Source organism: Belonocnema kinseyi, chromosome 3 (assembly GCF_010883055.1).
Source record: "Belonocnema kinseyi isolate 2016_QV_RU_SX_M_011 chromosome 3, B_treatae_v1, whole genome shotgun sequence".
Classification (NCBI taxonomy): domain Eukaryota; kingdom Metazoa; phylum Arthropoda; class Insecta; order Hymenoptera; family Cynipidae; genus Belonocnema; species Belonocnema kinseyi.
Window position 1 is genome coordinate 73,921,598 of NC_046659.1, and position 24,257 is coordinate 73,945,854.

The window sequence follows — 24,257 nt, forward strand, 5'->3', positions numbered from 1 at the left end:
ATTAAAACACCTTGAGAACCTCAGAAATCTTTTAAAATCCCTTAAAACATTTTAATGCTTCTAAAAATTCCTTGGAATATTTAAAAATATTTTTAAATTTTACAAGTCCTCAGAAAGAGTTATAGCCCTGCATTCAATAGTGGTTAACCTATGGGTTAATTTACAGAAAGAAAAATGACTAAAGTGATATTTTTATTTTAAATAATGATTACAGTGACATCCAGTTAAAATACTGGTCAAAGTACGTGCCAGACATCTACAGAAAAAAGTTTCGTAGCCTATTAAGACGTTCATTGAGTTTTGAAAACCTACCCCTACGAAGTTTCTCCTCTGCTCCCCCACTCCTAACTTAACATTCGCGATGCCTTCCCATCTTCTTCCCTCTCTTTCCGCTTCCAAGCCGTCCCTTCCGCTCCTTACTCACCACCACTTCTATTAATATCCCCTACTTTCTGTCACTTTTTATACGTCCTCTCCCTTATTTAATACTCACTTCCCCTTCTTCACCTTCTCTAATTCTCCCTCCGAATTTTGCACATTTCCCCTCTGTATACTCCCCTAATTTCCTACCACTTTCTATTCCTTTCCTCCCCTTATTTCCCCTTCTTTATTCTGCCCTACTTCCCCTCGATTATTTCACCTTCACTTTAACTTTCGCGACATTTTCCCCATCGCCTTCCTTCTCTCTTCGCTTTTCAGCTTTCCCATCCTCTCTTTACTTACCCACTTTTCAAATAATTTCCCTCATCTCCCTTATTTAACCCTCACTTTCCCTCCCTGATTTCCACTGCTGAACCTTCCCTCCTTCCATTTCTTCTCACTTTCCCTATTTCTACTTCTCTCACTTCTTCTAGCATTTCTCCCCTCATTTCCCCTTCTCGCCTCTACTTTTACATATCCTTATGTCCCCTACGTTCCCTCATTCCATTTACCCTCACTTGTCCCTTCGCGACGTTTTCCTCACCTTCTTCCCTCTCTTTTTGATTTTCAGCTCTCCCTTCCTCTCCTTACTCACCCCCACTTCTAATTATTTCCTCTACTTCCTCTCACTTTTCATAAGTCACCACCCTTATTTACCCTTCACTTTCCCTCCCTGATTTTCCAGACTTAACCTCACGACACTTCGCGACGTTTCCCCCATCTGATAGTTACTTCGAGTACTTCTTACAGAAGGTACCTGACTTACCCTCATTTCCAGGTTGATAACCAGTTTACAACAAATATTTCTTACCAGCTGAAACTGAAGATCGGTTTTACAATTAAAAGAGCTTCAAATTAATCTTTAAAAATTTATTGAATCGCACTGAAAGATTATTACACAAAATTTCAATTTTATTTTCTCAACCTCTTCGGTGAAAATAATATTACAATAAAAAAATCGAGCAATGCAAATATTTAATTTAAAAATGGAATGTGTCGAATTAGAAGGTTAGTATTGAAGAGAACGTTTTGTTTGAATGTCGTCCAAAATTGTTCTCAATTCTTCGTCTTCCAAGCGACCTTCCAAACTTGGGATCAATGCTTTCGCCTCTTCCGGCGTCTCCGGGCAAAGATTCGCTAACGACGCGAGCTCGAACTTGTGTAACTTTTTTTGCATCAGCAAACTAGTTGGGAAAAGGAAATTAGCGTGATATAATGATGCAATAGTCTTCTTAACTACTTTTAAACAAGTGTTCAATAAACCAAATTTATGTTGCTAAGAATAACTTTCTAAAAAGTTGTAATGAATTGGAAGCGAAAGCGGGTGAAGAACTTAACAGCGGATTTTATATTGTCGCACTTGTTTATTTGTGAAATTAATTTAAAAAAGTAGAAAACAAAAGTTTAGAAATACGAAGCGTACCTTCGTACAGCCGAGATAGTTTCCTTGTTTTTAAACTTGCGGAAACGGTTGGTGTAGGTTAGCGTCTTCATAAAAACTTCAGAGAATTCCTGCTCTTCTTCCGCAGACTCGTTCTGAGCTTTTCTGTGCTCTAAAAGCATGTGTACCTCCGATATTAGCAGCGTCTCGGCATTCTCGAATTCTGTAGAAAAACAGTTTCTCAAGAAATAAAGTAAGAGAATATTTTCTTCATTACATACAACACTTTGTTCTTTTCTATTACACAAGTTACCAAGCGGCAACATACCTTTCATTTTTCTTTTTAAAAAATTAAAGTTTTTTTAGTCCCGGAAATGAGGGGAATTTGGGGGAAATGAAAAGAGGGAAAGTAAAGGAAGTGAGGAGAAATGAGCGAAGAGGAATTCTCGGAGATTATAGAACAGGAAATAAGGGTAAATGAGCGGTGGGAAAGTAGGGAAATCGAGGAGAGGGAAATTATGGTAAATGAAGGGAGTAGGAGAACTGAGGTAAAATCATTGGATAGCGAAAGAGGGGGCGAGGGTAGGGAAGTAGGGATAATAAGGTAAGGCAAGCTGAGGAAATGAAGGAAAATAGGGAGCGCAACTAATAAAATTATACGTAAAGCAGGAGTAGGAGGAATGAGGTAAGGATGAGTAGGTGGAATGACAGGTTGGGAGTAGGGGAGTAAGGAGAAATGGGGGAAGGCAAGTAAGTGTTAGGGGAAATCAGATAGAGGGAAATAAGAGATTAGGAAATAATAGCAGGGAAGCAAGGGGAAGTGATGACTGGATAACTGGAAGTTAGGGCAGGGAAAATAATTGGAAGTATAGGGGAATTAGTACAAGTGTAGGGAAATGTGGGATGGGAAGTAGGAGAAGGGGAGTGTTATCTAGGGAAATAAATGAGGAAGAAGTTGGGGAAGGGAGGGCTAGCAAAAATTTCCTGGAAAAATAAAGGAAGGGGATGTCCGGGGTATAATGGAACAGAAGATTAGGGAAACTGGGGGAAGGGAAAGCGAGCGGAAGGGAAGTATCAGAAATAAGGTAAAATCGGGAGGGAAAGCGAAAAAAAAATTATTGGATGTTATGTAATATAAGGGGAGTAGGGGGAACGGGAAATTGGACAATTAGGGGTAATTAAGTAAGGAGAAGTAGGTAGAATTAGGAGTGGAAAGTATGGGGATTAAGGAGAAATGAGGAAGGGTAAGTAAAGGGAACGATGAGGGATGGGGAAGAAAAATAAGTGCTGGCAGGGGAAATAGGAGAAGTGAGAGAAGGGAGTTTTATCTGAGGAAGTGGATGAGAAAGAAGTTGAGAAAAGGCGGAAAAGAAAAAGTTTATGTGTATAAAACAATTGTAACTTAAATTTATAATCAAACTATTCAAACAAAAAATCAACCAACAGTTACTAATTTCTAACCAAAATTTCCAACTAATGTACTTTAATAATGTTCCATTGATTTCAGTCAAATTTGAGTGAATTTGGATAAATTTCATGGAAATGACAAGAATTTGATGAACATCACAGAAATTGAAGGTGAATTAAAAAAATCAAGTGAATTGAAAACAATTTAAAAATATGAAAAAAATGTATTGAATTAGTATTAGCATTCTAAAATTCCATAGAATTCAAAAGAATGGAAAATGATTTCAGGTTAAACTAATAAGAATTCAGAGTGCATTCCAAATGAACTCAAATAATGATTAGAATATTTGATAATCCCGTGAAATTCAATGAAATCTGATATTTCCTGAAATTCTGAAAAATGTATTAAGATACCTTGAGAGTTGTTGAAGTCTCTTAAAAAGATTGCCATCCAAGGGAATTTGATCAAATCCTATGAAATATATTTCGTAGGAAATTCTTTACAAAAACCTGAAATGAATTAAATGTCCTAATATATTTAAAAAATCTGTAATTATTTTTAAATGCCTTGAATTCTTTTATAGCTCTACAAAATGCTTTAGGAACGTTTTAAAATACATATAATCTTTAAAATTCTTTAAATTACCTTCAAATTATTAAAATCAACTGCAAATTCCTTGGAGTCTTTTTAGATGTCCTAAAATCTTTCGAACTCTTTAAATTTTGGAAAATACCTTGAAATATTTGAAAATATTTGAAGCTTTACGATATCCCTCAATTTTGTCAATAAATTCATTGTTTTATTAAAATACCTTGAGATACCATAACTTCATCAGTTCTAGGAAATAATTCAAAATCCCACGACATTTGTTGAAGGAAAAGTGAATACAGTGATATTTTCATTTTGAAAAGTAACAAAAAATCCCTGACTTTTTAATTTTTTAATTCCTAACTTCCCCTAATCAAATAAAAATCCTTTGCGTTTATTTGTTTATAAGGTTAGATAAATAAATATAATTTTCTTACGATTTTTCAGAAACTTAAAAAATATTTCTGAAATTTGCAGATATGCCAAATCCAAAGGTCAGCAAAAAAGTTCATCTTTAAACCAATAGTTAAATTTTCAACCAAAAAAGATGAATTCTCAGCGAAAAATGTTATAGTTGATATTTTAAACCAAAAAGTTTTTTATTTTTAATTAAAAGTGATTGACTTTCAACAAAATGTATTTTTAACAAAACAAAAAACAAATATTTTCCGAAAAAGGTGAATTTTCTGCAAAAAGTTGAATTTTATAAATGTAAAATATGAATGTTCATCAAGAAAGTTATTTTTCCGCCAAGTACAAGAATTTTCTACCAAGAAGATTCATTTTCTAGAAATTTCTAAAAAAAAATATCAGTAAAAAATGTAATAGTTTACATTTCAATCCTAACAGATCTTAATTTTAAACCAAAACAGTTGAATTACTCAAAAAAACTATTTTTCAACAAAATAGTTACATTTTTCAACCAAAACGATGAATTTTGAACTAAAATCGTGTGTTTTTATCAAAATTAGTGAATTTTTAACAAAGGAGTTTAAATTTTAATCTATTAGTGTAATTTTCAGTAAAAAAGGATAAAGTCTCAACGAAAATAATAATAAATTAACTTAAATTTTTTAAATTTTTAATCAAATAGAGTTTCATTCGCCCAAAAAGTCGAATTTTCAACAAAATAGTTTCTTTCGTTTACTTGCTTCAAAGTTATATAAATATCATTTTAATATGTTTCTCGAGAAAATTCCAAAAGATTTTTTAAGGTTTCCGATGTCGAAAAAGTAACTAGAAAATTTCTAAATAATTTCTTTCTCATTTTAAAAACATTTACCACATTTTAGGAAATTTTTTAAATCGTTTAAAAGATATTTGGGACTTTTTCAAGCTTCGAAATAAAACATTATCAATTTTTGGACATTTTTCAAAGTTTAAAAATATTTTTATTTTCTTAAAAAGTTCCGAAATTCCTAAATATACTTTAAAACTGACTCGAATCGACAAAATTGACAAAAATTCAAAACTTTACATCGAAATCTTCAAAAATCCACCGTTTGTTTGAGATTTTTTGATTTTTTTTCAATTATTAACTATTTGAAACTTTTTTTTAAATGTGATTTCAATTTTTTCTGGTTTCGTCTTGACCATTAAGGAAATGTGCCCGTTTTTTCCCGATTCGCAATAATTTTTCACGGCCAATATACTTGAAAAATTGGAACTCTGAAGATAAACATGTTTCAAATAAAAAAAAAAAAATTACGTATGAAAGAGCTCAAAGTGGAACTCTTAAATTTTAAACTTTTGAAATTGAAGTTTAAAAGTTTTTAAAATCAAAAATGTTGTATTAAAATGCTCAATAATTTATACGTAAACAAATTATTTTACACGTACAAATTTAATCCGCCTAATCATTTTCAATGCCCTAATTTACAGAATAAATAAACTTTAAATTTTTAAAATTATATTATTTTAAACAATTGTAAACTACAAACGTTAAAAAAGGAGAAATAGTTTCGGTTTTATTTTAAAAGAGTAATTTTTAATTTTTAATATTTTAAAATGTGGGTTAAAAGTATATAGAAGACGTTAAAAACATCTTTTTTAATTTTTCAAGTTTTACCAATTTTTTAGGTAAACTGAATTATGTCAGGATGTGAAAAAAGTTCTTGAAATTCATGGGAGATTTTTAAATTTTTAAAAAGGGTTTGAAAGATTTTCAAGAAAAATTTTGCAATTTTGTCATATTACATAATTTTGGAAAAAAATTGAGTAAGTTTGAGAGATATTTAAAAGTTTTGAAACGATTCAAAAATAAATAAAACTTATAAAGTTTTTTTTCTAAATTTTGTAAAGTTTCACGAAAATGAAAGATATTTTTCAGGTTCCTAGGAAAAATTAAAATAACTTTTTATTTCGAAAAATTAATTTGAAGAAATTATTTAAAAAGATTTTTAAAAATTTCAAAAATGGTCAAAAAAGAAGCTGACACATTTTAGGGCAATTTTAAAGCAAAATGTTTCAATATGGTAAGATTACAAAATAAAAACAAACAAAAATCGGGTAAGTTCAAGAAATATTTAGTAGAACTGAAAATAATTTTGAATTTTTTAAAGAGAAAAAAACAAGTTTTCTTAAAATTGCTGGGAAAATTTAGAAGAGAGTAAGGTAGATTTTTAAATTTGGAAACATACAAATATTAAAATATTTCAGCTTCGTTACAAAGTCTAATTGATTGAAAAATATTACATTTAAGAGTTGGTTATTTCATTGTAATAGAAAAAAATATTTAAGGATTTATCACACTCTTTGTTTTTCATATATAGATATAATAATTATATTTATTATATAGTAGCATTATATTTTAAGGTGGCAGTATAAAAGAAACTAGCTCTTCATCACTATATTTTAAACTGTTTTAATATCCGGGACTAATACAAAATAACGAAAGAAAGAATAACTAAATCATAAATTAGCAACAACAAAAAATTGCCGAATTATAAAATAAACGACCTAAAAAAATTATTGGAAGCGTATTGCGAGGAACTAAAAAATGAAGGAATCCAACAGAAATAATAGAAAGACAGAGAATAATGTCACTTTGAAGACGAAAAACCTAGTACTTTTAATCGATCAGTTATAAAATATAAAATAATTATGTTAGTAGAAATAATTTGTAGTAGTGTCCAAGAATGTTTTTATAATACTGTTTAAAGATAAATTCATTTTTTTTTACCTTACACTACCTTATTAAATAAATTTATTATTATTCATTATATTATTAAATCTATAATTTGTTTGAATAATATAAAATATTATAATTAAAATTACTCCACAGTTATGGCAAACAAAAAAATGAGATTTCCAAACTTATGTTGCACACGGAGAAATAGAAACTACGTAAGTGCACATCTTTTTTGGACATATTAGAGAGAATCAAATAATTCGAAAATACAGCATGTAAGTATGGAATTAAAAATAACCATGAGAGGTGTGTCTACTAATCGGATTAGGAGGAATTAAAAAAGTGGTAAATATATTCGCCTGCATGGAATACAACACAAGTGTCAATAGTGAGACAAATAAAAAAAAATTGTTTCGGAAATAAACCTATTTTTTCGTTGCGCACTTCTCCGGATGGAAAATGAGCACATTCAAAAAAATTAAAAAATGCTCTTTCCTTCGTTTAGATCTGAAAATATTAATTTTTCTCTATTCTTCTCTTCTTGCGGGGTACGTAATTTAATAGTAACTGATAATTTTAATTTTTCCAAAAATTTGTAAGTATACATTAAAATTTTATATTAGAGATTATTATTAGCGATTTACTTGCAAATTCTACTGTTTGGTAGTAAATTTTGACTTAGAATTCATCTTATTTCAAGTTAATACATGAATTGAAAAAAGTATTCGAACAATTACCATTATTTTTGGATCACAAATTTTATTAGTCGGTTGAAAATTTTATTGATTGAAAAATCTTTTTTGATTCTAATTTCAACTATTTTGTTAGAAATTCGTCTTATAGGTTAGAAAATTTATCACTTTAATTATAAATTACATCTTTCTTGAGCAAAAATGCAACTGTTTTGTTTTCAATTCATATTATTATGGTAGAAAATTCAACAGTTTGTTTGAAATACTTAAAAAAAAATCTTATTTGGTTAAAAAATCATGTCTTTTTGTAGAAATTTGATCATTTTTGGATAAAAGTCGAAATGTTTGGGCGAAAATTCTTTTGTTTAATGAATTCAATTGTTTTTAATTTGCAATTAAAAATTTTTTTGACGAAATATCAACTATTATATTTTTTTATAAGAATTCATCTCTTATGGTAGAAAATTAGTCTTTTTTATTTTAAAATTCAAGAATTTGTTAGAAAATTGAAGAATTAGGTTGACCACAAAGGTGAATTCTGATTAAAAAAATATAACAGTTGATATTTCAAACACAAAAGTTTTTGATTACAAATTGAAAGCAGTCGAATTAATTTTAAAAAAAGCGATTAATTTTGAACCACAGTTGTATTTTTGCTCAGGAACCATGAAATTTATTACTAAAAAGATATATTTTCAAACCAAAAAGACGAATTTTTCAGTAAATAAATTTTTTAACCAAACTGTTGAATTTTCAAGTCATAAAGATGAGTTTTCTTCAAAACAGGTATATTTTTAACTTTAAAATATAAAATTCCAACAGACAAGTTAATTTACTTAATTTATTTTAAAAATTAAAGCGATGATATTAATCTTATTGATATTTATAATATGAAATTTTAATGCATACTTACTAATTTATATTAAAAAATTTAATTTGAGTTACTATTAAATTAACTAAGCAGTTAGAAATTTTTTAAGGATAAATACTCAATTGAGCGGCAAGCGCGGAGCTTACAAACAATATTTTTAATATCTCACGAACACAATACTGCGTAATTTAAATAAAAACAAGGCGAAAGTGAGAATTTATCCGAATGTAAGACATTAAAATATTCATGACTTTTGGAATAAAATCGTTAAAAAATTTATGAATTTCATTCTTAAACGTATTAAAAATGTGCAAAAACCTTACTTTTTCTATTAGTGTAGAAAATTTCAATAATACAATGCTGCAAAAGTTATGCGAAAAATTTTGAAATTCAAAAAAATGGCGAATTTTGCAGCAGTTCATTTATAGATATTAAGGAGTATTTTTGATTGTTTTTTGCTAAATGTATAACTTTTCAGGTTAAAAATGTATAGTGGTAACAAATTCAAAAGAACTTCAAAAATAATAGAACATTTTTATCTTTACAATTTATATTGGAATATAAAAGATACTCAACGGTTTTTATTATTTTTATTAATGCTTGATTTGAAATGTTAAAAAATCTACATTTTCTTTGAATTTTGTTGCAATCCTTTTAACTTTAATATTATTTTTCTATCTTCGCAAAATTTCTAGATATCTCTTAAACTTCCTCTAATTTCTATAGGGTAGATTAGGGAATATAGGGACCGGTCTGTTTGGCCTGAAAATTTATAAAGTAAAAAATTTTTTATTATATATCGTTCCTATACAAAATTACAAATTAATTTCTAATATCACATGACGTAGTAAAAAAATTATAAAAATTACACTCTTAAACTATTTACACTATTTACAAAAAAAAACAAAAAAAACAGGATAACCGTTTTATTTGAAGAAAAAAATTCCCGGTCATTTCCCGGTCTAAAAATGGTTCCATTGAAAGTAATAAAAACTGAATTGTGAATGAAAGCACTCTGAATGAGAGCACTTTGAAAATTGAAGTTTAAAATTTGTTTCATTCAATTTTTATTTCTTTTTGAAACATTGCACGTTTAAATCCAGAATTTTAATTCTTTTAGAAAACTCTTCATTTCAACCAATTGTAAGAATTTTTTTTAATGAAACTCCCTGTTCCAATTCATAATTTTAATTTTTTTCAAAAATATTCGGTTTCAACTTAAAATTATAATTCATTCTTTAAAAAAATTCTCTGCTTCAGCTCGGCATTTATTAAAATTTTTAAATTCCCGCTTGTAAGATAATTGATCATTCTTCAAGATAAATACCACTTTCAACTCAGAATTGGGTGAATTTTGAAAATTCCCTGTCTTAACTCAGAATTAGAATTCTTTTAAAAAATTTCATGTTCCAAATAAGAATTTTTTTCCTTTTCGAAAATTTTTCGCAAATTATTCTTATTCTGGATGAATACCAGTTCCAATTATAAAATTGGAAGTTTCTTGTTCAAATTAAAAGTTAAATTATTTTAATTTTAAATAGTTTAAAAATCCTTAAAATGCTTCGAAATTTTATTTTAAAATCTTTAAACACCTACATTTTTCGAAATTAATTTTTTTTAATTCTGCCAAATTAAAGCAACTTTCTTAAAATCTTCCACATTCATTTTCGAAAATTTTTTAAATGGTTATAAATCTTTTTAAATATTTTCTGACAATTACTTTATTCAGATTAAAAATAATTTTAATTTTTCCTAGGAAATGTTAATTTTTTGTTTAATTCTGCCAAATTGAAGAAATTTTCTTAAAATCTTCCACATTAACTTTCGAAAATTTTGAAAATGGTTATAAATCTTTTTAAATATTCTCTGAAAATTAGTCTATTAAGATTAAAAATAATTTTTATTTTCCTAGGACAGGTTTTTTTTTCTTCTGAATCCTGTGAAAATTCCTAAAAAGCTTCTACATTTTTTGCTCGAAATCTGCCGAAATCTATTTACTTTTTTTAAATTATGCCATGGGCTATTTGCACCAAAATTTTGGTACGAATAGTCGTACTTTGTCGGCATGTGCAGACACTCTGTTTAAATTATTTGTAAGCATTTTAAATTTTAAATAAATCTTGAATTTTTTCAAATTTTCTAATATTAATTCTATTTTTAATTTGACTATTGCTTCTACTTTTAATTTCTAATTTCTATTTATTTTATAATTAGTGATTTTAAATGAAGTCAAATATTTCTAAATATTAAGTAACTGCTCTTTTTCTTTATCGGAAAATTTCAAATTGTATGGTTTAAAAATTTAATATTTGAAACTGAAATATTTGAAATTTAATAAAGACCTTTTAATTATAAATATATTATTTTTAAGTTATTTTAAAATTAAAAATAGTTTATGAAGTATCAATAGGGCGGTCACATTTTTTTTTAATTAATAAGACTTTTCAATTGAAACAATTTAATTTTTAACGTTAAAATCTGGACATTCTAAAATTGTGAATTGATTCCGAATCCTCTTGTACAATCGATTATTATTTACTTTTTAAACCTTAAAGCACAGTTAAATGTTAAGAATCATTAATTAATTTATATTCACGTTTGATCAACTAAAAGTATGTTTCATTAAAAATCTTCGATTTTAAACGCTTCTAATTTTTGATTGTTTAGTCTTTAAAATTGCATTTTAAAATACGCTTAAAAATTAAAAATTTTCAAAGTGAAAAGTTTTCGAATTATGCATTCTAAACCACATATCATAATTGAAACAAAAATTAAACCAATTATTTAAAAAACGGTTCAAATCAAAGTTGAAAGATTTTTTCTTCGAAAAACTTTTTAAGTTCCCGGTCAAAAAATAAACTCACGGTCATTTCCCGGTCCAGCGGCCACCCTCAAAAAAATTACTGAGCCGGTCTCGTAATATATCCTTGATCAGCTAAAGAGTCATAAATTTTTCTCGTCTTATTCACATCAATTTTCAACAACACCCTCGCCTGTGCCAATCTGAGCGATCCATTTCTTTTATTCTCGCTGATCAGTATATGCTTAAAGTCCAAATAACTCGCAGGAATAATTCGAGCCTTGGAACAAAGTTCCACTTCAGCCTGGGACAGTTTTTCGAATCCCGGAAGTCCTCTGATCGCAAGAGGCGGTGGAGCTCTTCTTTGGGAAATTCCCCCAACAACAGGAGCTTTCGTCTCCAAATCGCTGCTACTGTGTAAAATTGTTTTCCAGTTACTATCTAAACTTGCCAAAAAGTTCCTCCTGTCCCTCTCACTCTCCTGTCTAACATTCGCCAGCTTCTGGAACAGTGGCACACCGTGAAAATATTTCAAACCATTTTTCCGAAAATCAAGAAGCTTATGCAGGTATAATTTCAACTCTCCAGCTCTGTGCAGACCCTCGATGATGTAATCAAAATCCATGCCGGTGACTAGTTGCATAAAAACTAATAGCCTATCAAATCTGGATCTCGTGATTGTGGCATCATATCTGTACAACCAGGTGTTCATTCTCCTCAGAGTGATCAATCCGTGATCCTTGATGATTTTGTGCCGTCTTTTGCGTTCTCTGAGTCGATTATTGTAAGCACTGACTAGAGCTGATTGCAGATGTCTTCCCAACTTGTCATCCGGATCATCGGAATTAAAATCTTCGTATTTCAACTCAGAAATGAGAAGTTCGGCGTGATTATCGAAATTTATTTCAAAGTCTGATCTGGCTGCATTGTAACCTGATAGCAATCGGTTATTACTGGTTCCTGCTGCAAATCTCGGCGGCTCTTCCAAGTCCTCAACTTTGAACATGTAGGGAATTGGTGGGGAATAGAAGAGACTTGCCTCGGTTTCCTTGAATTTGGGTAAACCAACCAAGGTCTGATTGTCTATGTAATTTTGTAGATAGTGAGATTTGCATTCCTCGGGGCTTTTGCCCTCCATTTTTCGGGAAATGTCGACCCAGTTGCCAAATCCACAGTCTAAGAGAACATCCATGAATTCGAGTTCTTCTTTTGCTGTCCAGCCGGAATTGGGAATTAGGGGGAATTCGTTTTTCACGATAATGTAATCATGGTAGTTTTTGTGTTCCTGAATTTCTCGGCCGTTCGAGAAGCAGGAACAACAGAGATTTATATGTTTACATGTCGCGCAGCGTATGTGAGGCTCGGATAAAGTGGTTTTACATATGTCGCAGAGCGCATCTGAAGCAATGATTTCCTCCTTCTCAACTGACACATCGAGATCGGAATTGTATTTGCTCGCTATCGCGACACTCGTTGCGCAGTCTGAAAGCAAGAAAATCATTACTTTAGAAACTGTTCGCAACTTAGACAATTACTGTTTTTAGCACTATTGGGAAGTAAAACAACATCCATAAACAACGTTGCCAATTTTGGGCTACTGGGAATGGTCGTTAGAGTTCTGAGTCGGTTATATTACTTTGAGAACGGTAACGAGAATCAGAATATGACCGAGAAATAAATTCTCTGCGAATTTAGGAGAATCTCAGAATTTATTTTAATTAATAGAAAATTGAATTTTTACATTCTCATTCATGAGAGTATAATGTAAACGTCCAAATTTTCGATCTCTGGTTTTTGAACGGATCTTTACGTTTCGACATGCACAGAATCCGAAAATCATAAAATTTTGTAGGCGTCTGTATGTATGTATGTACGTATGGTTACCTGAATGTTGTAACCACTCTAACTTTTGAAGAATTTGTCCAATCAAGTCAGCCTTTGATACTCTTCTTAAGGTTCCCAAAATGAAGTTTAAGTTCGCTAATCAAATATTTCCAAACAAAATTAAAAAATTTAGAGCAATTTCAAAATTTGAGAAAAAAACAATGTTTTTCAAATTTAAAAAATTGTTGTCAAACAAGTTTCTTATAGATGGGTAGAAGTCTTCCATGTTATCCCAATAAAATTTTCAATTTCAAGGAACATTAGAAAAGTTATCTACATTTGAAAATTTTGAAAATGTTCACAAAAATAGAAAAAAAAATTTCTAAAATATTAGGAAATTTCATTTAAAATGATAATTGGAAATCAAATATATTTAGAAACTATGTCAGTTAAATTTTTTGATCAGATAAAAGTTTAAAAGCTCATTCAAAATTTGAACAAAAATTTTTTATGAGTTTCAGAAATTTTTGTAAAATTTTCTGGTACGCGTCAAAAAGACTTGGAAATTATCCTGATCACATTTTTAAATTCGAAAAAACTTCAAAAAGTTATATATACTTTTATTGAGTATATATACTTTTCAACAATCGGAAAATTTTCAAAAAAAGGAAAAAAAAATTTTGTTAATAGGTTAAGGAATATCAATCCAAATTTCTACTAGATATAAAATATATATTTTTCGAAACTATTATTATGAAATTTCTTAATCAAACAAAAGTTCCAAAAGTTCGTAATGAGAATGTAATCGTCACAGCCGTAGGTGCTTTGAGAACGTTCTTTAAAAACAAAACGAAAATATTTTCAGTTATAATTTCTGGCTGTAATTCCTCAGTAGTTTAAATCACAGTTTTCGATTTAATTTATAGTATTTACGATGTTTGAAAAAATTTAGCTAAAGTGTATGCATTAAACATATGAAAACGAGCGCGAGCGTACTTACGCGCCCTAGGCGCGCTTAAACTTAGCGCGATGCACCGCGCGCATTGCGCGCAATGAGAATGTGCCCGCACAATGGGCATATTTTTTCGTTAACTTTTCGGTTGAAAATTCAACTCTTTTTTTGAAATTTTTTATTTTAAAGTTTAACTGCTTTAGCAAAAATTAAATCTGTTCTTGATAAAAATGCAACTGTTTGGTTAGAAATTAAACTATTATACTATTTTCTTGAAAACTTAATGAATAAATATCAAGTCATCTTTTTTGGTTGAAAATTCGTCTTTTTGGATTGAAAATTTAATTTTTTTGGTAGAAAATGATTTCTTGTTAAAAAATTCATATTTTGATCGCGAAAACTCGGCTAAAATCTTTTTCAACCGAAAATTCAACTATTGTTTTGAAATTTTATCTTCTTGATTTAAAACTTCATCTATTATAGAAAAAAATTTCACTTTTTGTATGAAAATGCAACTTTTTGGTTCAAAATCGTTCTTTTTTGCTTGATAATTCAACTAATTCGTTTAAAACATTCGGTTGAATGAAAAAGTTGAATTTTGAATAGAAAAATATGAATTTTTGAAGAAAAAGATTAACTTACTACCAAAAAAGAAAGAAGAATTTTATTAAAAATTCAAGAATTCTGAAACAAATAATTCAACTTTTAAACCTAGTTGTTGAATTTTGAACCATAAAGATGAATTTTAATCTGAAAAGAATAATTTTCTACTAAAAAAAAAACGAATTTTTAACAAAGTTCAAGAATCCTGAAACAAAAAGTTAAATTTTCAACTAAAAACCAGAAAGTTTTAAACAAAAACATTAGTTTGCTACCAAAAAAGAAAAAATATTAATAAAATTGAGGAATTCTCAGCCCAAAAGTTGAAGTTTTAAAACAGATTTTTTTTTATTTTTAAAAATGTAGTTCAACTTTTAAACCTAGTTGTTAAATTTTGAACCACAAAGGTGAATTTTTAAATAAAAATAATAAATTTCTATTATACTAAAAAAAAACGAACTTTTCACAAAACTCAAGAATCCTAAAACAAAAAGTTGAATTTTCAACTAAAAAAGATGAATTTGTAAACAAAAAGAATAATTTTCTATTTAAAAAACGATTTTTTAACCAAATTCAAGAGTTCTGAAACAAAAAGTTAAATTTACAACTAAAAAAGATGAATTTTTTAAACAAAAGGATCACTTTACAATAAGAAGTGACGAATTTTCAATAAAATTCTTTAATTCTCAACAAAAAAGGTGAGTTTTCAACAAAAAAAAGATGAATTTTTAAAGAAAAAGATTAATTTACTACCAAAAAATAAAGACGAATTTTGATAAAAATGCAATAACTCTGAAACAAAAAGTTGGATTCTAAAAAAATACAGAATTTATTTTTATTTTTAAAAAGGGATAGTTCAACTTTCAAACCTAATCATTAAATTTTGAACCACAAAGATGAATTTTTAAATAAAAAGAATAATTTTCCATTATACTAAAAAACGAACTTTGAACAGAATTCAAGAATCCTGAAACAAAAAGTTAGATTTTTAAGAGAGAATTTATTTTTTATTTTTAAGAAGGTAGTTCAACTTTTAAACCTAGTTGTTAAATTTTTAATCAAAAAGATGAATTTTAAAATGAAAAGAATAGTGTTCTACTAAAAAAACCGAATTTTTAACCAAATTTAATAATCCCGAAACAAAATGTTAAATTTTCAACTAAAAAATAAGAATTTTCAAACAACAAAATTTGATGTTTCAACTAAAAGATATGAAGTTTTAAACAAAAAGATAAATTTATTACCAAAAAAGACAAATATTTAACAAAATTCAAGAATTCTCATTCAAAAAGTAGAATTTTCAACTGAAAACATAAATTTTTAAGCAAAACGATTTATTTTCTACAAAAAATATTCATTATCTGGAAACGTACTAAAAACTTTACCATATGCAGTTTTAAAAGTAAAATTATTTTGATTTTAAATAATTAAAAAATCCTTACAAAGCTTCCAAATTTTATTTCAACATCTTGAAACATGCATTTTAAAATTCTTTAAATGAAAAATGTACGAATTACGCATTGTAAACTGAATAATATCATAATTGAAAAAGATAAAAATTCATCTGACGATTTAAAAAACTTTTGAAGTCAAATTGGGACAGATTTGTTTTCCAAAAAATTTTCCAAGATTCTCCGTCAAAAAGTAAATTCATGGTCATTTCCCGGTCTGATGAAATTCCCCGTTTCCCGGTCCAGCGGTCACCCTGCACTCCTCTCTTTTCCTTTTGTTAAGAAAATTTGTTTTCCCCTGTCCTTAAGGCTCTTCTTTTAAATTATATTTTTTTTATAAAAAATACAACTACTTGATTAAGGGCTGAACTATTTTGTTAAAAATTCATCGGTTTTGTTAAAAATGTAACTATTCCATTTCTAGACAATTATTTTTGGTTAAAGTAATATTTTTTGGTCAAAGATGCAACAGTTGGGTTGGAAAATAATTGGTTATAGTTCAGAACTCCACTCTTTTGTTGCAAATTCTACTTTTTTGATGGAATTCAACTTTTCTTTATTTAAAAATAAAATCGTTTTTTGGTAAAAGTATTAACTGTAAATCATCATAATTTCCGTAAAGAAATTAATATTTTCTGGTGTAAATTGAAATTTTGTGTAGAAAAATTCATCTTCTTGACTTGAAAATTCAACAATTTGGTTGAAAATGAACTTTTTTGTTGAAAGTTCAAATTTCTCTTTGAAAGTCGAAACATTTGGTTAGACATGAAACCATTTTTATAAAAATTTAACTATTTGGAAAAAAATGAAACTATTTCGTAAAAAATTATCATTAGTGGTAATAAATTTTACTTTTTGGGTTCAAAATGTTTCCTTTTTCTCTTTAAAATTCAACATCTTTTGTTGAAAATTGATACATTATGTAAAAAATTTATCTTTTTTGGTAGAACATTAATCTTCTAAAAAAATCGTATTTTTTGTTTAAAAATGCAACCGTTTTTAGTTGAATTGTAATCTTTTTTGTTGGAATATTCAACCATTTTATTGAAAATACAGGTTTTAGGTTGAAAATTCAACTTCTGTGATAAAACCGTGTTTTTTTATCGAAAATTTAAGCAATTTGTTTAAAAATCGATTTTTTTGTAAAAAAATTACTTTTTTGAATTTAAAATTGTTTGAAATCTGATAAATTTAATGTTTTTTAAATAGAATGCAATATGTTATTTACATAAATTTTATTTAAAGTATTTTATTCCTCTATTATTCTCCTATTTTTCTTAAAAATCGCGATATTTCCCTAGATTTTAGAGATTGTTGGGATAAGTTAATTTTCGGGGGGGGGGGGGGGGGGGGGGGGGGCTAAAACTGGTAACTTCGTTTATGGACGATCCAGAACGAGCAACAAGTTAGTTCCTTTTTTAAAGAAGTAACTTGTGACGTGACTTAGTTACAAAATTTCTGTAATTTGAAACCTATTGCTACAGGTTGTTTATTAATTTTCGCGTACCAAATTTCCGGGTATTCCCGGTCGCAAATATAAAATTTCCTCTTCCTAGAAGCACAAATAAAACGCATTTAACGTTTTCTATGTGTAATTTTATGTATTGTGATACCTTATATTTTATCATATTTGAACAAAATAATATTTTTATAATTTATTTTGTCGAAAAGAAATTAATGCAATTGGATAAAAATTGCTTAAGAAATTTCAGCACACAATAGAGGCCAAAATAATAGATTCACAAAATTTCTGTACACATACATAAAATGGAAAATACAATAAGATTTCATTTTCCTAATTATCTGCACAGATTTAGTTAACAGGACAGTTTTTGCTTCTTATGAACAAGGTAACTGAAATTTTGAAAATTCAAATGAATTAAATATATCCCCTAATTCTATTTTACCCGTAAACAGCATTATAATTTTCTTTCGATAAGATATTATTCATTTCGTTCATTTGAACGTTCAGAGCTTCAAGTAAATTTATAAAACTTTAATTAACTATTTTTGTCATTCTAATTCATAAATAATTCTGCGATATAATTTTTAATGTCTTTAGCATATGCGATTAATTAATTGTTAATTATTCAAGATTAATTACATTAAACTACCATATAATAAACCTTTTATTATGAAATTTTAATTATAATTATATGGGTTTATACACGGTTAACGTAAAATTCATTTATGATTTACATAAATAATATTTATCATGGATTTCTGTAATAAATCTTCTATACTCCATCGCTAATAGCAAAGAAATTTAAAACTATATATGAATTTTCTGTTCGAAGTGTTCAATAATCTACATTCTTTTTTAATTTGTTGAGATCTTAAAAACTTTTAAATTATCTTTTATTCTTTTAAAAACTTACAAATATCTCTTAAGCTTACTTGATTTTTTTTTAACTTTGTAACCTCGCAAACTTCAAAGCTTTTTCAATTTTCTCTAAGAATTAATTTTTCCAAATGAAAAGTCATATGGAATTCTAACACCAATCTTAAGAAAACTTTTTTATTATGGTGAAACCATTAAAAGTACAAAAAGCGCTTGTAACTTTTTTAAAATCTTCAAAAATCCACAAATTATTTTTAACTTTTCAAAGTGTTTTCAAATTTTAAACAATTTTTTTAAGTAGAATTTTTAACAAAAAAGTTTAATTTTTAGACCCGAAAATATAAATTTTCTACGAGCAAGTTCACTATCAATCAAATAGTTGAATTTTAAATCAAATAGATGAATTTACTGCAAAAAAGGACGAATTTTCAACGAAACACACAGTTACATTTTACACTAAATATTTGAATTTCCAACTAAAAAATATGAATTCTCATAGAAAAATTATATAGCCGATGTTTCGATTAAAAAATATTTATATTTTAAACAATAAAGTTTTGAGCTTATCGAAAAATACCAATGTTCCACAAAATAGTTGAATTATAACTTCAGAAATTTGCAACTCGAAAATTTAGATTTTTAAACAAAAAAATAATTTTCAATCAAGTAATGAAAGTGCCTTCAAAAAAGATACATTTTTAACAAAGAACGTTAGTTTTTTTACTAAGGAAAAAAGATTTTCAACGAAATACATGAATTTTCAATTTAAAAATATCAATTTTCAAACAAAAATGGAATAGTTACATTTTCAGTTTAAAAAATATAAAATTGTAACAGAATTAAAAAAAACGAATTTTTAACAAACTACAGTTAAATTCAACCAAAAAAGATGAATTTTCAACACGATAATTGAATCCCCCATGAAACAAATTGATTTTCAACCAAAGAATTGCATTTTTAACCGAAAAGGTATAATATCTATACTATAAGAATTTTCATGTATCTTTTAAACTGACTAATTATTCCTAAAATTTTGAAAAATCTTTCAAGGTAAAAAAATTGCCTTTAAACCGTTCAGGATTTTTATAACATTTTTAGAAATCTTTTAGAAATTTCTGTCAAAAATAATTTTTCAAAACAAAAAGTCGTTTATAATTTTCGTCAGGATTCTAAAGATTTTTTTTGTTTTCTTTAAACCATTCCAAATTCTTAGAAAGCTTGGAATTTTTTTCAAAATCTTTCAAATTTACATTTTGTTAAAAATGTATTCAAAATTTTAATTATTTATTTACCTGTTCAAAAATTCGAAACCTTCTCATTTTCGCTGAAAAAAATTTCGCATACATTTCTAAACCATCTACATATCTCTTAGGATTATATTTTTTCCTAAAATAAAAAAATCTGAATACATAGTTAAAAGAATAGGCTTAAAATCTTCCAGATTCTTCATTCAGAATTTTCGATATCTTTAAAATCGTTCTAAACATTCTCTTAAAATCAATTTTTCAAAATAAAAAATCATTTTAAATTTTCCTAGCAATCCAAAGAATGTTTTTTATTCTCTTGGAATCTTTCCAAATTCACACCTTCCAAAATTTTAAATGTGATTTCTCGTTCGAGTTTGTATTCCTAGTTAATTTCTGGTTTGATGTCAATTTCCGGGTATTCCCAGATTTTATTACTTCATTTTTATTAATTTTATTTTGTAATTATTGCATAATATTATTTTACAAATCCGGAAATTCTGTTTATTCATAAAAAAATAACATTTTAAGTGCAACTACCACTTACTTTAGTTGGTAACTGTAACGAATATTTCCCGGGTTTCAAAAATGTTTTCTGGTCGATCTTTGAAGAACTGAACACTTTAAAACTGAAGAATTAGACATTTGTAATTCTCAAATTAGAACCACAAATGAAAGTATACACCATTGAAAAATGCAAAAAATTTCTAAATAAAACCAGTTAAAACATAAAATTTCATAGAATTGCATACCAGATGTTTTTCAAGTTAAAACAGTTTAAGTTTAAGACCTTCGAAATAATTTATGATTAAATTATACAATTTCAAAGAGGCAGCTTTCAAATTAAAAAAATGTTCAATTAGAAACATTTTGAACTGTGAACTGTAAAATCGGAAGCTTCCGATTTAGAATAGTGTTTTGAAAATATCAAACAATTTTATTTTGCGGCTATTAAACCTTGAAAATTAAAATGTTCAAATTTAGTTGCAATTGATGTAGATAATTTCTAACTAGAAATTAACAGTTAACTAGCAGAATGTGAATATGAAAATAATGACATAATAATGAATAATAAAATAATGAAATAAAACCAAAGAATAATTTTTAACAAAATACATGAATTCTCAAACTAATTTTGAATTCTGAGGGGCATTTTCAACTGAAAAGATTAATTAATCACCTAGAAAAATAATATTATACCATAAAAGACAAATTTTCAACAAAATACAGAAATCATAATTAAATAGCTGAATTTTCATGAGAAGAAGATAAATGTTAAACCAAACATGGAACAGCTAAATTTAAGTAAAAAAATCGTTTATTTCTAAGCAAGTTAATTAATCTTTAACCAAAATAATGAACCTTCAACAACAAAAAATTAATTTTTATCCAAATGGTCGAATTTTCTTCAAAATATTAAATTTTCAATCAAATAGACGAATTTTCTACCAAGAAGATTAAATGTCCACCAAAAAAGACAAATTATTGACAAAAAACAAAATAGTTTCATTTTGAGTTGAAGAAATGCATTTTTAATTAAAGAAAAAACGAATTTTGAATCAAAAAAAATATTTATAAACCAAACATTATCTTTCTATAAAAAACTACCGTTTTTTAACAAAATACATAGATTTTCAATCAAAAAGGTCAAAAGTATTAATTTTCAACAAAATACAGAAACTTTCAGTCAAATACCTGAATTTTCAAGAGAAGAAAAAAATGAAATAGTTGAAGGTTCAGTCAAAAATGTTCTTTTTCAACAAAAAGAAGAACGAATTTTCAACAAATTAGTTAAATTTTATAAGCAAAATAATTAATTTTTACCTAAAATAATGAATCTTCAAAAAAAAAAATTAAATCCAAATCAATCCAAAACATGCATTTTCTACAGAAAAAGACCAATGTTCAACTAAATAGTAAAAATTTGCAACCAAGAAGATTAAGTTTATATTAGAAATATACATTTTCCACAAAAAATAATGTATTAAAATTTTCAGTTGAAGAAATTAATTTTTATTTAAAAAAAGTAATTTAAAATTTTAAAAAGTGAATTCTGAACCAAAAAGATGAACTATCTGCCAAAAAATACTGATTTTTAACAAAAAATATATATTTTCAACCAAACTTTTAATTTGAAAATACATTTTCAACCTAATAGTTACATTTTCCACCAAAGAAATAAATTTTCAACTAAAAATATAAATTGGTCACCAAGAGAATAATGTTCTATCCCAAAAACAAATTTAAAAAAAATACAGATTTTTAATTGAATAGCGGCATTTCCAATTCAAAATATAAATTTTTTACAAAAAAAAAGCAAATTTTCAATAAAATAGTTAAATTTTCCACCAAAGTAATTAATTTTCCACTAAAAAGGTGCATTAATCACTAAGAAGAATAATATTCTACCATAAAAGGCAAATTTTCAACAATATATAAAAAATTTCAATCAAATAGATGAATTTTCAAGTGAAGCAGATAAATTTTAAACCAAAAATGGAATAGTTACAGTTTGAGACAAAAATATTCATTCTCAATCAAAAAAGAACGAATTTTCAACAAAAAAACGTTACATTTTGAAGCAAAGTAATTAAATTTGTAATAAAATAATTAATATAAAACAACAAAAAATAGTTTTTTTAACCCAATCTTGAATTTTCAATCCAAAATATGAATTTTTTACGAAAAAGACCAATTTTCCACCAAAGAAATAAACTTTCAAGTAAAAAGATGAATTAGTAACCAAGAAGAATACTATTTTACCGCAAAAGAGAAAGTTTCAACAAAATACAGAAATTTTCATTCAAATACCTGAATTTTCAAGTGAAGAAGATAAATTCTGAACCAAACATGGAACAGTTAAAGTATCAGTGAAAAATATTAATTTTCAACAAAAAAATAACAAATTTTCAACAGAATAGTTAAATTTTATAAGCAAAGTAATTAATTTTTACCTAAAATAATGAATCTTCAAGAAAAAAATGAATTTTTAACCCAATAGTTGAATTTCCAATCAAAATATGAATTTTCATCAAAGATTAAATGTGTATCAAAAAAGATACATTTTCGAAAAAAAATTATATAATTAAATTTTCAGTTAAAGGGATTAATTAATTTTCTACTTTCTACAAAACACATTAACTGTCTACAAAAACACTGATTTTTAATAAAATACATGATTGTTCAACCAAATTTTGAATTTTAAAAGGAATTTTCTATCTAATAGTTACATTTGCAATCTAAGAAATCAACTTTTAACTGAAAAGATGAATGAGTCATCAAAAAGAATAATATTTCAGTAAAAAAGGCAAAGTTTAAAAAAATTCAGAAATTTTCAAACAAAAAGCTGAAAGTCTATATTCATTTTCAACAAAAAAGAACGAATTTTCAACAAAATAGTTAAATTTTTAAGCAAAGTAATGATTCATAAACAAAAAATGAATTTTTAGCCAAATAGTTGAATTTTCTACCGAAAAAAAGGAAAATTTTCGAATAAATAGATGAATTTTCTACCAAGAAGATTAAACGTCTACCGACAAAAAATTATTGATAAAAATCGAAATAGTTTAATTTTCAGTTGATGAAAACAAATTTCAATTAAAAAAAAAATTTAATCAAAGAACTTAATTCCGAACCAGAAAGATAAACTTTCTACCAAAAAATACTGATTTTTAACCAAATAAATTTTCAAAAATAAATTTTCAAAAACAAATTTTGAATTTTAAAAGGAATTTTCAACCTAAAATTTAAATTTTCCATCAAGTAAATGAATTTGCAACCAGAAATATGAACCAATCAATACAACATTATCAAATCATATCAAGATTTTCTGTAAAATCTATTACAAAATGTTGGAAAATAACAGATTTTTTTTCTAGGCCAGGATAATTCGTGCGCGCGCTTTAGTCAACAAGATGTCTTGACTTTTGTTTATAATATATTTAGAACAAAATTTAAATTAAGAATGTGCTTTTCCTAAAGAAACTTTCATCCTATTTTTGTTAATATTGGAATAAGAAAGCAATTTATCAGACACCCTTTTTTATTTACAAATTAAATATGTTATACCTATTAAGTTGAAATTAATTTGAAAACAATAGTTTATAATGTCAACAACTAAATTGAAAACGTATATAACAAATAAATGACAATAACACCAAATATCATACAAATTAAATATTGGAGAGGTTATGTTACTCTTTACCAGGGGTGTATTATTTGCTCTATTACACAATAAAAATAACCTTTTGGAAACTGGAGATCAGCCGCATCTTCTTCCGTCATGTCAGAGAGATTTGGATTCGCCATTTTTGCGAAAAAAATACAAATAAATATGATTTAAATACAGAAAGCTATAGAGAATTTGGAGAAATCGAGGCAACGCACGCAGTATTTAGAAGGACTGGAGAACACTAGGGGGAAAAGGCGGCCGCGCCACCAAGGTGGCTAGCTGGTCAACTATCAACCTAAGCTCGATAGGTAACTATTTAATTTTTCTTAAAAGCATATTTATTATTTATTTAATAAATAAAAAATGTAATCACATATTATTATA

The 24,257-nt window shown here is 26.9% G+C and overlaps 1 protein-coding gene across 5 annotated transcripts; it reads right to left on the reverse strand.

Annotated features, from left to right (window-relative positions):
* Positions 1-1,320: 1,320 nt before the first annotated feature.
* Positions 1,321-24,086, reverse strand: LOC117170248 (DNA-directed RNA polymerase II subunit Rpb4-like). 5 transcript variants are annotated; one of them, XM_033356883.1, is made up of 4 exons: positions 23,947-24,063; positions 3,623-3,718; positions 1,844-2,024; positions 1,321-1,604 (listed from the first exon to the last, which is right to left on the reverse strand). In XM_033356883.1, the coding sequence occupies exons 2-4, from the start codon at positions 3,657-3,659 to the stop codon at positions 1,430-1,432; spliced, it is 393 nt and encodes a 130-aa protein (XP_033212774.1). In that variant the 5' UTR covers positions 3,660-3,718; positions 23,947-24,063; the 3' UTR covers positions 1,321-1,429. The 5 variants fall into 5 exon arrangements, with proteins under 5 accessions (XP_033212774.1, XP_033212775.1, XP_033212773.1 ...); XM_033356884.1 differs by lacking the exon at positions 23,947-24,063 and adding an exon at positions 3,855-3,871; XM_033356882.1 differs by lacking the exon at positions 3,623-3,718 and having other exon boundaries at positions 23,947-24,086.
* Between the last annotated feature and the right edge of the window lie 171 nt (positions 24,087-24,257).